A 16,756-nucleotide genomic window follows, 5' to 3' on the forward strand; every position below is an offset into this window, starting at 1 on the left:
CCATCAGACTGTTTCCCCTCCTCTCTTCTTATTGCGGATTCCTCCCAGCCCCTTATGTGGCATCTTTTTGAGAAGGGTTTGATTTAGGCATCTGCATAGCTACCGTGACATGCTGAAATACAGCACCGTGGTCACAACCATAAAATGTTGGCTAAGCATATTCAGGGTGTGGGATAGAGTAACGCAGACATGGGGTTGTCAGGGGTATGAAAAGCTCGTTATCTTAATGTTTCTGGTTTTAGCAAAGGGATGTCTGGTATAAAATCGTAATCTAAGGGTAAGTCACAGGCATCCAGGTGTTCCCCTTCAGCGGTACCCGTGCCTCTGCCACCCTCTGGCGGGGAGGAGCGGGGCGAGCCGCGGGAACCACGGACTGAGCCAGCGGGTCACATCAGACCCTCAGCACGGCGGAGCGGGGGACAGGGGGTGTTGCTAAGCTACAATTCACACGAACCCCGCCCGGCTCATTCGAGTCTCGCACCATGCTCAGGGAAAGGCCGGGACGGGAGTTCGGCCGCGTCGCCTCACCGGTGCGCCGATGTGTACGGTGCCTATTAGCACAGCTGGCGACCTCGGGTCAAGCCGGTGCTGTCTAGGGGAAACCTCTGGATCCATCCGCACGAGGTGCTCGACGAGGGGCTCGCACGGCAGAACCGCCTGCCTGGGGTGCCGCCCCTGCCGCGGCTGGACAGCCCCACCCGCCGCGGGAGTCAGCCCCGCCGCCCCGGGGCGAAGCAGACCAGCGACAGCAGCCGGGGCCGGTGGGCCGCCCTTCCCCGCCCCAGCCGGCCGCCCCAGCGGTCCCCAGCCCCCGTGCGGAGTGGAGGCGGTGGCGGCAGTCCTGTGACTCATGCCTGCGTCGAAGCAGATCAACTGGCGATTCACGCTTTTAAAAAAGCAAATCCGAGCACTTCTGGGAAAAAAGGTCATCTCGCATTAAATTCCGCGGCGCGATTGATATTCCGACGTCGTTTCTGGCAGAGTTTATAAGCGGCGGGTCGCTCCCAGGCTAGAGTCGTCCTGCCAACCTGGACTACGGCAATAAGAGTGTGCGCTCGCCTCCTCGGTAAGTGTCCTCTAAACAGCATCCTGGGGTTTTTTCAAGCCTTTGGGAACCTCTGGAGCATTTTTTCTCCCACAAATCGGTTTTGGTCGCTGTCGTATGAATAGAGGAATAACGGGTTTTTTTGATACCGCCCTAGACATAGTGTTAACCTGTTACTTCACTTCTAGGCATTGTCTAGAAAATATCTTCTGCTTATGGCTGTTTTCTTTCTCGTCTTAAAAAATTTACCTACCTGTTCTCCATTGAAATCATTGATCCGTTGCGTTTACACGCGGGTGTAAATCCACCCAGCAGTGGAAATGAATCGGTAGCTACCGATTTGAAAAAAGCCGCTAACAAAGAAAGCGTTCTTTCGTTACCGCGACCTTCATTTTCTTTACAAGGAGAAGAAAATAAATCGCAGGTAGACGTGGGGACAAAGAGACGAGCTGGGCAGTGACCCGGCAATTCTCGATCAGCGACCCTGTATTGGTTATCGGAACGCCGTGTCCGCCAGGAAAGAGCTGAACATCTGGCGAGGAGAGAGGGCTGCTCCTACTCCTTCCCTTCCCCAGACAGACATGCCTCTCCTGCCATTTGCGCCGCAAAAGCGAGCACGGGCACGGGAGATCGCTGGTTAGTGCTGGAGCACAGAGTGGCCCCGGTTTGCTGAAACATGTGTGTGTAAATTCACATGTATGTGGCGCCTGTCATTGGACCTGGGCAAAACGCACCTTTGTTGTGGCGGGGTTTTGTCTGTCAGTCTTTCCTGAATGCTCAGCCTGACGTGTGTTTGGTAAAGCCCAGAAGCGGGCTGTGTTTGGGATTGTAGGTCGTTTGGGCTGGTGATTTCGAAGTCCGCTTTGCACGTTGGTCTCCATTTGATGCGAGCCGTATAACTGCCCTGCTCAGTGGCCACCGATATAATTGCTATAGGCTTCATGCTCTGCTAAATCCGTCATTCAGGCGCGGGGGGTAGCGCCCTGGAATCTAGGGAAGGGAAGATTTTGCTCTTCAGTCTGTCGAGGCATTTTCCCGGTTCGGCCGGTCCTGCCGCCGCCTCGGGACCTGCGCGGCTGCCGCCCGCTGACGTCTAGACGGGACTCTGGTGCGGTGCTCCAGGAGACTAGACTACTAAACCCGCCTGTTCTTCCTTCCAGCAAATTCCTTGCTGCCCACCCCTCAGAGGAATATCGAGGAAATACGAGCTCCGAGGACCGGGGCTTTTCTGAAGGGATGGCTTCCTCTGCTCCCTCGTCCTCCAACGATGCTCCGGACCCCACCCCACCTAATCTGCGACCTACAAGTAGGTTTTGCTATTTTCCTCGTTTTAAGTGTTTTGGAGGCTTTCTCCATTTAGGCTCAGAAAGACCAGTTTCGAAACGAAATGATACATCTATGAAGCCTTGTTCCGCGCCATTAAGCAAGGTGCGGAAAGTGCTCTACACAAAGAAACCATCTTCCTATTGGGAACAGGAGAGGTCGGTCCGTGGCGAGTAAAACGCTGTGAGGAAAAGCCCACCTTACTGGCCAACGTTGTCTTTATCTTACAAACACGTTTGAGAGATACAGGCAATAAACTGACCTCCCAGATGAACAACAAAATCGGGATGTTGGAAGGGGTGAGGAGAAAACAAATCAGTTAAAGGGCGAAGTTACACCAGGGTATTAAAGCAGGTGTCTCCCAGCTACATTTTATAAATGCTAATGCTGCAGCTTCTTTTCAGCCTACGCTGAAGCCTGTAATCAAGCGAAATTTGGATGCTAATTGCAGCTTTTCAAAGCGTTATATTCCTAATTGCTCTGAATTCGCCTTGAGTTATTGAGGTGTGAGTGGGAAGCAGAGGCTGCTGCAGGTGGATAGAGAATCAGTTTATAAGCCCTGCCAGGCAGTTCAGACCATTGCCTACAGGAAAAAAAAATTAAAACCCGAACAATAAGAGGCTCGATGTTATGAAGCATCAGAGACAAAGAGCGGGCCAACACTAAGAAATGATAGGTTGTCAGGGACAGCAGAGCAGGTAATAGCTTTTACCCTGAAAGCAGTCCGAGACACGGAGCATCGGAGTCATTATTGTCATTATTCTGAAACTGGAAAAAACGGGAAAGGGGGCGAACGGCAGAACTGGGTCTTGTTTCAGGCGCGCGTGGCAGGCACTGCTGCCTTCGACTGAGGTGTCACACAGAGAAATCGAATTAATTGGCAACACAGCTAAAACAAAGATAACCGCTGGCAGCAGCATCCTGCCCTGCCCACACGGGCTCCCCACCCCCGGGCGCGGGCAGCGCCCCTGCCGAGAGGGTCCCTCCGCGCGGTCGGGAGCGCCTTGGCTCTTCCCCCTCCCCGAGAGTCAGGCCGCTGCCTCCGTGCTTGGGTGAGCCGTCTGAAACCTTCTCCCCCCACGCCACGTCAGCCACCCCCGGCCCCCGCTCGCCCTCTGGGTCCGTCGCTACTGGACTTGCGGCTGCCCCGTGCCGTGAGCGACGAACGGGAGAGGCTCGGTAGTGCCTGTGGCCGCGGCTGGCGCACCCTCCACCTCGGTCCTGGGCTTCGTTCCCCGCTTCCCGTGGGCTCAGCTGGGGCCGACCGGGGCGTGTCCGAGCCACGACTCGAGGGGCTGGGAATCAGCCTGTTCCCTCTGGGGGTGCGGTCCCAGTAGGGCCGTCGGGTGCCCCGTCAGTCCGTCCGAGGCTCAATGATGCGAGTCCGATCATCTAGTCAAATACTATTTTTCACCCAATTAATTCCTGAACTCTTTTGTGACCCCATTTCACGCCACTTTATTTTAAGCTGCTGCTTCCCTGGAGCCCCGCCAGTAAATGATGAGATGTCGGGTCCCGGGTGCCTTCGCCTCTCCTCTGGGCAGGCCAGCATGTCACCTCGCTGTCGTTCGAGCCTCAGCTGCCCCGCGCCCAGCGCCGCCGGGCTCGGTGTCAGCCGTTTCTCACGGCTATGGAGCCGTGCGGGGGACCGGGGTGGGGCGCGGCGGCCGGACAGCCCCGCCGCCCCAGGGGAACAACTCTGCTCTCTCTTCCAGCTTACGACTCATGGTGCGGCGTGGCTCACGGGTGCACCAGGAAGATCGGGCTGAAGATATGCGGTAAGTGCGGCCGTGCCTCCCCGTACGACACCCCGCACACCCACGCGTGACGACGCGGTCGCCCCAGCGGGGGCAGCCCCGGCCGCCCGCCGGCCCTGGCTCGGCCGCCCCCTGCCGGCCGCAGGGCGGCTCCGCGGCCCCGGCCCCGCCGCTGTGCCCTCCCGTGGGCCGTCCGCGGCCGAGGTTCTGTCCGCCGGGGGAGGGACGGCGGCGGCCCCGCTGCCCCTCCTGCCACATACGGGCTCCGGGCGAAGAAAGCTCAGGACCCGCCGGAGAGGCCGGAGGAAAACCGGGGGGTGGGGGGCCGGTTCGCCGCCTCTCACTGTCTGGGATTTTTCAGCCTTATCTGACTAGAAAATACGGATCTCCTGGGAAAAAAAAAAAAAAGATTAACGAGAGCCTTATTAAAGAGCAATTCGTCAGCTTGCTGTTCTGGTAAGATAGCGCTGGCAGCCAGTCAGCGCTCAGGCACATGAAATGCAGAAGGGAAACAAATGCACAATCGGATCGCAACGTTATAGCAAGAGATTCATTTGCAGATAACAAGCTGTCTTCCTTCTCTAGATATCTCAGTAGCGCCTTCGCTTTCAGAGACTAACAGTCAAATCTTTATATTCTGATGGGGGAATCATTCCGTTTAGCCCATACCCCTTACGCATAGAAATTATTTTCTCTTTTCCCCCTCTGTCTCTTTTGAGGGGATGGGAAATATGTCGTGGGAGAAACTAACCTCTTTTCGATGCAAAGGAGCATTTAAACCTCTTTCCCTGCTTGGTCGAGGCGAAGTTCATTCATTAAGCGTTTTGTCACCTGGAAGTTTGAACGGAAAAAGAATCAGGGTGCAAATGTTTAGCCCTGTGTCTGTGAGAGATTTCACTGGTAGCCGCTGGCGACATTAACGAGTAGTCGCTCAGTTCTATAAATAGCTCCTGATCTGGGTTTAATGGACCATTTCCCTACCAGTCCCCTCAGTGGCTGGAGCGATCGGCATTTTCACCATCATTTTAATTTAGCCCGGCAAGCAGAACTGATAAAGTAACGCGCATTTAGGCTTGCTCCGTGTTGCTAGACTACGGGGGTTAGAGAAGGACAGCGCCGCTTCTCTCAATGAGCTCAAATACTTGAAAATTGAATATCCCACCATTTTGGATTTGAGAAGGACATAAGAGAGTGTAGTGAAGGCTTTGTGAAGGGAGTTCAAGACAGGCTGTATTTCTGGTTGTGGTTTCTTGCTCAGTTTTCCTTTACTGGTTCTTTTCTGTTTTATACGAAGAATATACTCTGAATAGTGAGCAATGCCGTTTTGGAATACTCAGATTTGATCAGGACCACTGTTTTTGCTTGTATGGGCTCTCCCATTTGACTGGAACACCTTCACAAAGACACAGGGAAGGTTGCCAATGGTAAACAGAGTGAGGTATTAAGGTTGCTAAGAATCCTAATTAAACATGCTAAACGAGTTGACATTTGACTGTTGCAGGTGATACCTTCTTGTCCTTACCTTTCACAAGATATCATTCCGGACCCTAAATATTGTATAGTCACAAAGGCGCCTTGGAATTGTTCCTTTTGTGCATATCACACTGAAGTCGATTAATTTTGAATGGGTTTGACACTTTCAATAATTTCGTAGCCAAGATGTATGTAATTTCTTCATAAATAACTGAGCGATTTAAGGATTAGTTTTTTTTCCTTTTCTGGTTGAAAGCCACTGCCTGAAAAGAGCGCTGCCGCTTCTGCTACCCCCACCCCTCCCGACCCCTTCCCCCCCCCATTCATCACTGCACATATCCACCTAAAAAAAACCAAACAAACAAAAACCAAAACCAAAACTAAACCCCTATTTTAAGCAGTTTAATGAACTGTCACGGTGGCCAAAATATGGGCAGATTTCCCCATATATCTGGATTTGTATGCTACACTCCCACCGTGGCAATTGTTATTGCTGAGACTGATCCTGTTGACTTTTGGCACCAGTGGAATGCTTAACGTAGAAAAAATTGCTCCGGCGCGTCTCCTGTTTGGCCTCGGCCAGCTGATGATTCCAAACCCAGTGAGCAACGCGGGCGAGTGGGGCTTTCAAAGCAGCCATGCATGTTGGAAACTGGGCTCGTCTCCGGAGTTCGAGAGATTTTTGCTGCCAAGCATAATTTACGTAGGTGGTGCTAAACACCCCGACCGCGGCGGGGTCCAGGATTCCTGTAGCCGCCACCGCCGTGCACCTCCCGATGGCTGCGGTGCGCGCCGGGACCCGGCAGGTCTGTCCCCGCCTCCCCCCAGGGCTGCGGTGCCGAGGGGGCTCACACACCTGCCCTGTGCGAGGCCTGATGTGAAATCACGTTGAATTTGTGGTCACGTTGCGCACCGAGGTACTCCCTGGTGTCGCTCGGCTCTTGAAAACTCGGTCTCTTAAAGCACATCGATGAAAATGCACCTGCGGAACGGACCTACTGCTGAAAAAGGCTGCGCTCTCCGCTGTTCCAGGAGAAGCAGAGTGGACATTAATTCATACTTTGCTATTTGCTGGAACTCTCCTGCACCGGCCTCGCTTTTTAAGCAGGATACAGAAGAAAGGTCGGCTACAGTCATGCGCTTCTCCCCGGGAGCGGAAGGGGCCTTCAAGGGCCGGCTGTTACCCTTCTCTGCAGACCGCGAACGTCCCACACCCTCCCAGGGAGGGGCTCGGCAGACGAGATGGTCCGGCTGCTCCGGAGCGGGGGCTGTCCTTGCCCCACGGGCCCCCCGTTATGCCGAGTCTCCAGGTCCACGAGACACTGCCGTGGCACGTTACCGGATGGGCTGATGTCGGCCGGCAGCGCGATCCTGCCTTCAGGCTGTTTTCGTCCTCTAATCCTCGCCCTCGAGCCTCCCCAGCGCGGCCGCGCAGCCCCACGAGGCGCGGGCGGACAGGCCCCGTGCGCGGCCGCTTCGAGCCCCAGCTGATCCTCGGCTCCGGGGCACGGCGGGTCCGGGGAGCCTCCGCGGGGAAGAACAGCCGCAGAGACGTTCGGGCAAGGACTGAGCTCCCTGCCCGCAGCGTCTAGTTAGGGCAGACCCTTCAGCGAAGCCACGGCCTCGCTGGGCCCGATGAGAGTTGAACTGGAGGCAACTGCAGCCTTTGTTACTGAACGAACTCCCTCCTTCCCACCCCTCGTCTGCACGCCGAGGGGAGCGCCAGTTGTACGAGGAGCACGGCTCTCGGGGCAAGCGGAACGCGGCTGTTCCTACAGGCGTCTCTTCTCACGGAACTCGTCCCACTTGAGCATCCCTACTGAGAGCCTGAAAAAAAGACGGGTGGGGGGAAAACAAAGCAAAATGAAGCCCCAGGACCTGGTAAAAGAGGATCCATAATTCAGTTTAGACTGCACCTGCTTGGATATCAGCTGCTTCTCCTAATGAGCAGGCAAATAGCTCTAGCTGTTGCAGGAGCTAATGATCGCTGCAAGAGCCATTAGAAGCAGCAAAATCATACCTAAACATTACATTTTTAAATATATATATATATATATATATATATGGCTACTCTTAACTTACACACGAAGAGTTTCCCTTAAATAGTCTTTGTCTCATTCGTAAAAGCATCACAGGAAAAGACTAATCAGTAGAAGACCAGAATTAAAAGGCAAAATGTGAGATGTTCACTGAAAGTATGGCTCTGACAAACTTACCTGTGAGCGATCCTCCTGGAGACTCGTCTGGGTACCCGACTGATGCAGAAGGGCCTGCCAGCCAAGTGCTCCAATTTCGATAGCTCTGTTGTGCCTGCCTGGCTGGCAGCACGGTCCGAGGCACAGGTACCGCGCCGGCTGCAATTGGCCCAGCAGCTCACTGCCGCCCGCTTTTCTCCTCCGACGTTCAGCCCCTATGCCTGCCCAAGATGCAGGGGTCCCGCATGGCCCGTATGGAGGTGTCCACAGTCCCGGTCCGCCGTCACGGCTCCGGAGAGCAGCGACACATGGCCGGAAAGCGGAGGGCGTTGAAGAGAAGTGGTGTCGGGGAACTTGAATGAGGGAACTCAGGACGTTGTTTTTCCTCCCTGCTAAGCCCTCCTCTCTGGCGGATATCCCCAGCCGCGACGAGCCTTGTTTTCGATTGTTGCTTGTTTTAAAAGGAAATAAATAATAAAGGAGACCGGCACCACCGTAGTGCCTCTTCCAAACATATAGGCACACTCGGTGCAACCCGGAAGGTCAAAATCCAATGCTTTCCTTAATGACAAAAAGCCCGATACTATGAGTGTTTTTGTGGGCATCATAAATTTAATGTATCAAATCCATAAAATTAATTGTTCTCCCTGCCGTGTTAAAGCAGACGTCATTACTCGCCGCGGACTCTGCGTGGCTCCTGCCCCAATGATTCTTGGGGTGAGTGGGTTTATTATTGCTGTGACATATAACAGCAGCACTTGTGTTCGGGTTCTGGGTGCCAAAGATGCGTTTCCGGTGAGAGTGGAGCTCTTAAAACCTCCGGGGATGATTACTGTTAGCATCAAAGCATCTTTTCAGGTGGAAAATCCGCATCAGTACTTACTGATAATAGGGAGGTGGGATTATGTGGGTACTACTGGTATCCTCAGAGTTCTAACACTCTCAGGACAGATGCTCCAGAATGGCTGCTTGCTCTCATGCCTTTTGTGCGTGAGAGCACCACGAGGAGAACTGAAAATGGCCCTGATTTTAATCATACATCATTGCCCCTGTCTGCTAGGTCCATAAACTTCGCCTGCAGGCTGAAATAGCATTGACTCATCTTGAACTCTCTTCCAGTGGCTGATTACTGAAGTGGAATCTGTCTGATCGACTTAATAAGAATTTACCACTGCACTAAATGACGAGATTTTGTTTTTTGCATGGCTGCGTTTTTGCAGTTGATGGCATTTTGAACTCTCCCTCCTGGAGGCAAATAATCCCCATAAATACCCTTATTCCTGACCTCATTAGTCAGATCTAGAGCCAATACCACTTTTAGCTGTTGTCTAGAGAGCTGCTTTAGATATTTCTAAACATGTTGGGAAGTGAGAAAACTCTGACCTGTGCACCTTGCAATAATAATGTAGGGTTCCTGCAAAGGACCAACAGCCTGGAAGACAAGGGCCGGATTGTCAGCTCTCTGAAGGAAAGGCAGTCCTCCAAGAGCCTGCTGGCGTGCGAGAACAGTGAGAAGGAATCCAGGTTCCGGCGCACCGAGACAGACTTTTCCAATCTGTATGCCAGAGGTAAACATTTTACAGTTTCTCCTTGCTCCAGCTCAGGCATGTCCCTTAGTAGTCTTGACCTCATCTCCCCTGGAAGTGCAGCTGTGTTCAGACCGTGCTTTTCCTTGGCTGTTTTTGAAGTTCTGTGTCTGTGTTTTTTGGTAGCTGCACTGGCGATGTATGCTAGCTGCCTGAAAAGCAGTTTTACGTACTTTAGGCTGATCATCTGCAGTTCAGCTTCAGTGGTTCCAGGGTTTCTCCACATCCAGCATCTGGGAGGAGAGTAATTCTGGTTTTATCCTCTTTAGTAAACCAGTAATTAAGCACCTGTGATTGCTGGTACAGGGCCATTGCAAGAAGGGTGGGAAAAAGAAAGCAATCCTTTTGCAGGGTGGAGGTGGGGACGTTGCAAGGTAAGGACAGGTGCAGATTTCGGGTACTTTTGACCCATAGAAGGTGAGTGCCTCGTGTCACACAACCTTTGCGTTGCAGGGTGTGCTTGTAGGCCAGGGAGCCTTGGAGGTATCTCTGCTGTTGCCGTGGGCGACCTAGGCTCGCCCTTCTCCACGGGGTGAGAGGGACTGGGAGTCTGCCTGGCTGCAACCAGGCAGCGCTGGGACCGCAGCTTCCAGGTCCTTGGAACACTGCGGGCAGCTGAGGCTGGTTCATCTCTGCTTCTCTCTCCCAAAGCAAGTGCTGACAGGTGGTTTGCCCCACAGATTTGTTGCCCTCCAAGAATGGTGAGGAGCAGACCATGCAGTTTCTGCTGGAGGTTGTGGACATCCTTCTCAACTACGTGAAGAAGACTTTTGACAGATCCACCAAAGTGCTGGACTTCCACCACCCACACCAGCTCCTGGAGGGTATGGAGGGTTTCAACCTGGAGCTTTCAGACAACCCTGAATCCCTGGAGCAGATTCTGGTGGATTGTCGGGACACACTGAAATACGGAGTGAGAACAGGTAGGTTTTTGCACACTACTCTGTGGCCAGTCCCTTCTGGGGCTTTTCTCAGGCTCACGGTGAAGAGAGCTTGACAGCTCATGGAGGTAAGCCCACACCCTCTCTACACCCGTGACTGTGCTCCGTGCAGGCTCGGCTGCAGGGCTGGCTGCAGGCTCTGGAAATGTTTCTGCTTAGAAACGTTCTTTACTGATGACCATTGGTCCCTGCCGGGTAGGGCTCAGTGCTGTTTTTAGAGCACAAAAACAAGTTTTTAAGACGTAATCTCTTTCACTTGATGAAACGTGAGCTGTCTGTATCTCCGGGGAGCAATATCATTAGGTAAATGAGGGCATAAATGACACAGATTTTGCAATTTTTCTTTTTTATGTTCATCAAATGTTTAATGAAAAGGGGACTAAAATCCTAGGAATCATCAATAAAGGAACCCTGTGGATTTCAACCCATTACCCAGGAGCCCTGCCCGTCCAGGTCCTTCTGAATCAGACAGAAATCCTGGCTTGTAATCACTTATTTTACTGGGTGAGCTGTAGCCAGGATCTAGAGCAAAGTCAATGCTCTTTCAGGCTGTGCTGTTTGGCCTGAAATGTTTTACATTGGATCCACAGGAATCTTGGCTGGCAACTATCCCTGACTGCCGTACGTATCCAAGCGGGTCAGGAGCTGGAGCGGTAATGGAGCGCGCCGAGTTTCCTGTCCCTTGCTGCAGCGTTTCATGGCTGCTGAGCTCCGGCCGGCCGGCTGCCCTCTTCGGCAGGGTTCGGCTCGACCGCAGCGGGCGGAGATCTCCCCGCGGGGCCGGAGCGGCGGGAGCTCAGACCGGGAGGCTGCTTCCCGGCAGTCTCCGGCCGGGCAGCTGCGAGCCACGGCTCCTGAAGGACGGGCCGCAGCTTTCTCTTGTGGATAGTTTTCAAGGAGCAAAATCTTGACAACAGATGTGGCGGGTAGAGTTCTGTCCTTTTTCCTATTTACATGATGGTTTGATCGATTCAGTGGAGTCGGGGCATACTTTGATTTTTGTACTCTTAATCAAAGGGGAGAGTGTTTCACTCCCAAACGCGTGGGTTGTTGGACAGGTGGCCTGAAGTTAAGTCAGAGTGGCTGCGCTCTGTATGCTCTGTATGTACCATTATTCTGCTATTCATCGTGCCGCAAGTCGAGCAGCCTGCTCCCCTCACCCCGACATCCCCTGGAGCTCCTGTGGGGCCAGCAGGGCGTGTCCCCAGGACCTGAGAGGCAAGGTATCCGACTGGACACAAGCTCCATTCAAAGCGCTGTCCGGTGCAGCTTTAAAGTGCTGCTCGGGTCGTCTGACTGCCCAGGACACGCATTCTGCTGTGGGCTCCTGGGGCTCACATTCTCTCTCAAGGCTAAGCTCCCTTCAAAGTCACCGGGTCTGAATCTGCAGCCCAGCCTTAGGAGATCGCGGGCTCATTAACAGCTATGGGCGGTCAGCGAAATGTCGCTGAAGATAGCCTGCCAGTCAGTGTGTCCTGGAAAGGGAGAGAAGTGCTGATTTGTAAAGCCAACAGCTAAGCCACGGTGGTATTTCTGGGCTCTAGCCCCGAGCCGTGGGTTCCCCGGGCGGGAACAGCCCGGCTGCGGCATATCCTCTTCAGGAAGTGTCGCGATGTGGCAGCGCTGGCAGGCTCACGCCTCCAAAAGATTTCTGCTGACATCGCTCGGGGCAGAACCGCATTTATTTCTTCATGTCAAAAGATGCTGATGTTCCTAGTGCTGAACCGAATCCGACTTGACAGGGTCCCCTCCAGGCGTCGAGAGCTGACCTCTCTTCTAGGGCCGTCTGCCCCCAGTGTGCTGCGTGTCCTTCTCCAGAGAGCAGAGGGATCTAAATAATGACACCTCCCACCTCCCCTCAACGCCCGATACCAGTTAGGAATTTCCTCTCTTCGTGCTAGAAAAGTAGGTCCCTAAGAGTCGGGATTATTCCTTTTGAAAGTCGTTAAAGCAACTTCGGCTGAAATCCAGGGATGTGATTTACTTCGGTTCAATTGCAAATTCTGTTTAAGCAGGTTAATTCTATAAAACGCGTGGGAAAAGGACCCAAGTCGAGGAGCTCTTGCGGGGCCCTGTCCCTCCTCTGCAGCGCTGGGGTATTCCTGCCGAGACCCCGCAAAAACATCACTCCCGTGTCTTTGTAGCTGGGGGAGAGACTGGCTCCTCCGAGCCCTCTCACTCCTGCAGCCTCAGGTCAAGCGCCTGAGCCTTCCTCTTTTTCTCCATTCAAATGCAAATAACCTCAGTACCTGAAAGTTGTTCCTGCCACAGAGGTGTCCTCCACCGTGAACTCCTTTCCCGAGCTCGCAGTAGGACAGAAGTCGGAAGAGGGCTCTGGAAATGGGCTAGCCCAAACCCTTGGGCAGGTCCGGAGGTGTTCACAGGCTCAGTCGATTCTGAGGTTCTCTTTTAAAGGCAAAGGATTCCATACAGAAGCTCCCATCCATCCGAAGCGTTTTTTCAGGTTTGTAATAAGACACCCGTGAATGTCGGCTATTGTCCCCATAAGAAGGACTTGCATTGAAAACTTCGCTGCAAGTATTCTGAGTACAAATCTGTGATTTGTTTCAGAAAAGGTGGATGGTTTAAATTTGAAACCTGAGAGATACCGTTAGAGTTTGTTCTAAGTTACTCTCAATTCTCTTTTCAGGTCATCCTCGCTTTTTCAATCAGCTGTCCACAGGACTGGACATTATTGGCTTGGCTGGGGAATGGCTGACATCTACTGCTAATACAAACATGTAAGCAGTGTCTTGTCACCGGTGTCTGTGACTGGTGCTTACATGGGCTGCTGTGTATCATGGTAGATAGGTATTGTCACAGATATGAATTATTTTCATTTTTAAATTATGAATGTTACATCTTCCAGAAAAAATGTCTCGTGTTTTTCTAAATGTGTCATTAATACTATAAAAATAGTTACATAAAATTGAACAGTTTTATGTTTCTTATAAATAGAAATGCAAATATCTGAGAGCTATGGTAAGTAAAACATTATTATTCTAATATAACATGAAATTAATTTTCTTCTTTTGGATCAATCTTCTCTATATTTTTCTTTTTTTCAAAAAACTTTGTCTCTAGACTGAACAGGTCTGCAGCTATCCACATATTAACACTAGAACACAAGATATGGAAAAATTTACTTTCTTCTCTACTGTTGACTTCAGAGATAGCAGGCTTGAGGCAATACCTTTTGTTCATGTGCTAGTAAAGAAGTGGCTTCTGGGTAGCTTCAAAATGATTAAAAATGTAATGCTGAAAAATAATTTTATGCTAATGAAGGAATTAGCCTAAGATTAATAAAGTCATGTGTTAATGAATAAAAGGAAGTATAAAAAAAGTAAAATCTGACATCTGAATGAATCAAATAAGAAACTTTTCCTAATTTTTCTTTGCCTCAAAGTTAATGAAAGCTAAATATCAGTGTAAGGTATTATGATGAATTTTTGCAGCAGAGTGCAATTAATGAAAAAAAACCCACAAAAACCCAAAACTAAACAAAAACATCCACAAAAACAAAACAAAAAACCCCACCCCCAAACCACTAAAAACCCACCAAACCTTCTGGTCAGTTTTTATTTGTATTTTGATTTCTATATGTTCAAAACCATGAAGGGAGTCCATATACTCAGCAGGTAAGACTGCTCTGTTTTAGTCCTGTACTGAATGTGTCTTAACTGCAAAGCCACCTCTGTTTTGGGGAGTTTGTTGCTAATTGTCATAACATATGATATCTATCTTCAGACTGGAAAATGAACAATATTTTCACTGGCCTATTTGGGAGTATATAGGTCATTAAATATAGCCGATGACTAGCAGTTATATGGAGATTAGGAGCTGTGCCTGTTTTGTGACATTAACAATAAAATAAAATAAAACCTAAGGTGCTCCAGCCAAAACCAGCCTTCTCTTTGTAATATTCATCTCAGTTAGTTCTGTTTGCTGAAAATTGGTATGAGACATTCAGATTTAAAAGCTGATTGGGAAGAAAACCCAGCAATATATGTTTTAATTATTAAACAAGTATTGTAAATAGTTTAAAGTGCTTTTATCTGTCTTTTTAGCAGCATGATTAAAAGTGAAAACAGTTCTGATCACATTTCTAAAAAACTTTGCTTAAAGGTTGTTTCTCTGTGACCAATATTTCAGTGCCACTTTTTCCAAGCCCATTTGACTTAGTTATCCCAGTTTAGTTATCCTTTTGTAATCAGTGAAATTACACAGACCTATAAAACATAAAAGAATTCAGTTCTGTGGCAGACTGACAGGATAAAGAAATGACATCATTATTAATAACATTGCACTCATTTAGTCACTTCTTAAAGAGTAACTTTTTAATTGATGTTTTCCATTTTTTTGGAAAAATGTTAAATAGCTAATTTCTCATCCATTTGTGCTTTAAAAATGAATGTATCTTGAAAATACTTCTCTGTGAACATGAACATTTAGTATCTATTTGTTAGCATGAGGCTTAGTGTGCCTTTTTTTCAGAAAACCAAAGTCAACATGGTGTGCTTTCAAGTAACACAGTAATTGCAAATAAGGTTAAAGCAAGATGTTTGTAAAATATGATTCAAAGAACTGACAGAGAAGGTTATTAAAATAACCAAATCACCTTTGTGAGCTCTGGGAAACATAGTATTTGTTTTGAGCAGTGTTCCAGCAGGCCAGAACAGATTTTGACCTTTACCTAGAAGCTGTTCCAACCTATACAATTACATGAGCACATAGCACAAAAGCAACAGTAACGTTAAATTATAGCAGGGAATGGTTTTCATATGCTATTTTTTCTTTTCTAAAGATAAACAATACTTAAAATGTTTATGAACAATTAAAAGTATGTGTTTTCTTTTGCAGATGAGTTTTGACTAATCAAAACATCTGTACTCCCTTAAAATTTTAAATTATCATTAGGAAATATTACTTAAATGTCATTGTGAAGATAATATATAAAAATAAACATAATAAGCTTCCTCCATTGACTTGGAAATAATGTATCAATGTGCTATTCATAGCTCAATCTCTAATCATGAGACCTTCAGCATGGAAATTTCAGAATTTCATTATTCATCCAGTTCTAGAGGTGTGTAGCACAGGCCATTCTGTCACCATGCAGCAGCCAACTGAGGTTAAAAATAAATATTATCTGGAAGTTCTGTTTATTCCTGCTGTTAGCTGAGACAAGGGAATATATTGGTGTTTTCAGTATTATGCAGCTATGCTTATGAATAGAAAATTGATGTAGAATGTTCTGTGTTTATTTTCAGACTGCTTTTTACATACTGGCCAACAAGAGAATGGTAGCTAGAATTATTTGGTCTGATAAAGTGTTTTGTCCTTTATGTAAGAGCAGAATTAAGCCAGCACTGGCTTCTACCAAAAAACCTGTTAGTACATTCTGTTAGTAAAGAGCTGATAGTCATGACTGTGATAGTTAATTCACAGAAATACCTGTAAATGTTGTAACTATAGGAAAATCTAATCAGCTTTTTTTTTTTTTTTTTTTTTTTTTTTTTTTTAGGAGATTGATTCTAAAGTTAGATGGCTCCTTTTAAGCCAAACACTTTTTTTTTGGGGGGGTTTTAGAGAATTTTTCAAAATAATTTAACTTTAAAACAAGTAAGGTGGAATGAACTTTAACAAGATGTGATTTGTAAATTCATAGCCATCATCTAATATATCTTCATTGGTCTTGTAATTTATAAACATCTACTGTCATTTATTTCTTGTCAGGTTTTGGAGACTCAGAAAATAACCACAGAATTTGTATTTAAATATATTCAAAATTCAGTGTGCAAGGTCTCAGGACAAAACAAAAATGTGTTTAAACTGGTGGGGAAAAAACAATCCCATTGACTTAAGACTATCTTGTATGGAGCTACAGTGATCTATAGACTGCTGAGTTCCTGTGACATCAGCTGATCCTTCTGCCTAAATAAAAATTGGAATATATTCTAGACTTTCAGTGCTTAAAAACAAAACAACCCCAAACCACTGTTAGCAGACACTGGTTTATTAATTTTGTCCATTTGTAAATAGTGGCAGATCAGTATTGAAATGTCTCTGCCAGTTCTAATGATAATAAAAACAAAATAAGTAGTATTTTTGCTTCTGAAAATAGCAATCACAATAATTAAACAAATTAGAAATCTTTAATGAAGGTCATTAAGGGAATATTTTAAGGGAATATTTTAAAAATAATGGTGGTGTTTCTCTGATAGACTAAGGACACATAAAAATTGAATAAAATATTAACAGTGGAAGCAACCAGTGTGGCTGTAAATAAAAGACAAGCTTTTTGAGACACTTGTTCCCTTCTTAATACCATACCTCATTCAAGTTTGCTGTACCTATTCTCAAAATATCATTTTAGTATTAGAGAGACAACACATACGTTTTGACAACATTATTCAAGTGGAAGGTATCAGTCAAA

General features: G+C 48.4%; 1 protein-coding gene and 1 long non-coding RNA gene across 2 annotated transcripts in view; one reads left to right on the plus strand and one right to left on the minus strand.

Moving 5' to 3' along the window:
• Positions 1 to 381: 381 nt before the first annotated feature.
• The window catches only part of GAD1 (glutamate decarboxylase 1), a 33,674-nt gene continuing 17,299 nt past the window's right edge, over positions 382 to 16,756 (plus strand). The window contains exons 1-6 of the mRNA XM_021534786.4: positions 382 to 1,066; positions 2,206 to 2,351; positions 4,084 to 4,146; positions 9,203 to 9,361; positions 10,060 to 10,302; positions 12,971 to 13,061. Of these exons, the coding sequence (XP_021390461.1) occupies positions 2,282 to 2,351; positions 4,084 to 4,146; positions 9,203 to 9,361; positions 10,060 to 10,302; positions 12,971 to 13,061 (626 nt within the window). The 5' untranslated portion in view covers positions 382 to 1,066; positions 2,206 to 2,281. The remainder of the gene's footprint in view (positions 1,067 to 2,205; positions 2,352 to 4,083; positions 4,147 to 9,202; positions 9,362 to 10,059; positions 10,303 to 12,970; positions 13,062 to 16,756) is intronic.
• LOC146766900 (uncharacterized) lies at positions 3,791 to 9,208 on the minus strand. The gene is made up of 3 exons (XR_014956583.1): positions 7,815 to 9,208; positions 4,877 to 7,425; positions 3,791 to 4,514 (listed from the first exon to the last, which is right to left on the minus strand). It is a non-coding gene; the product is annotated as an uncharacterized LOC146766900 (long non-coding RNA).

The sequence above is a fragment of the Lonchura striata genome, chromosome 7 (assembly GCF_050655825.1).
Source record: "Lonchura striata isolate lonStrDom1 chromosome 7, ASM5065582v1, whole genome shotgun sequence".
Classification (NCBI taxonomy): domain Eukaryota; kingdom Metazoa; phylum Chordata; class Aves; order Passeriformes; family Estrildidae; genus Lonchura; species Lonchura striata.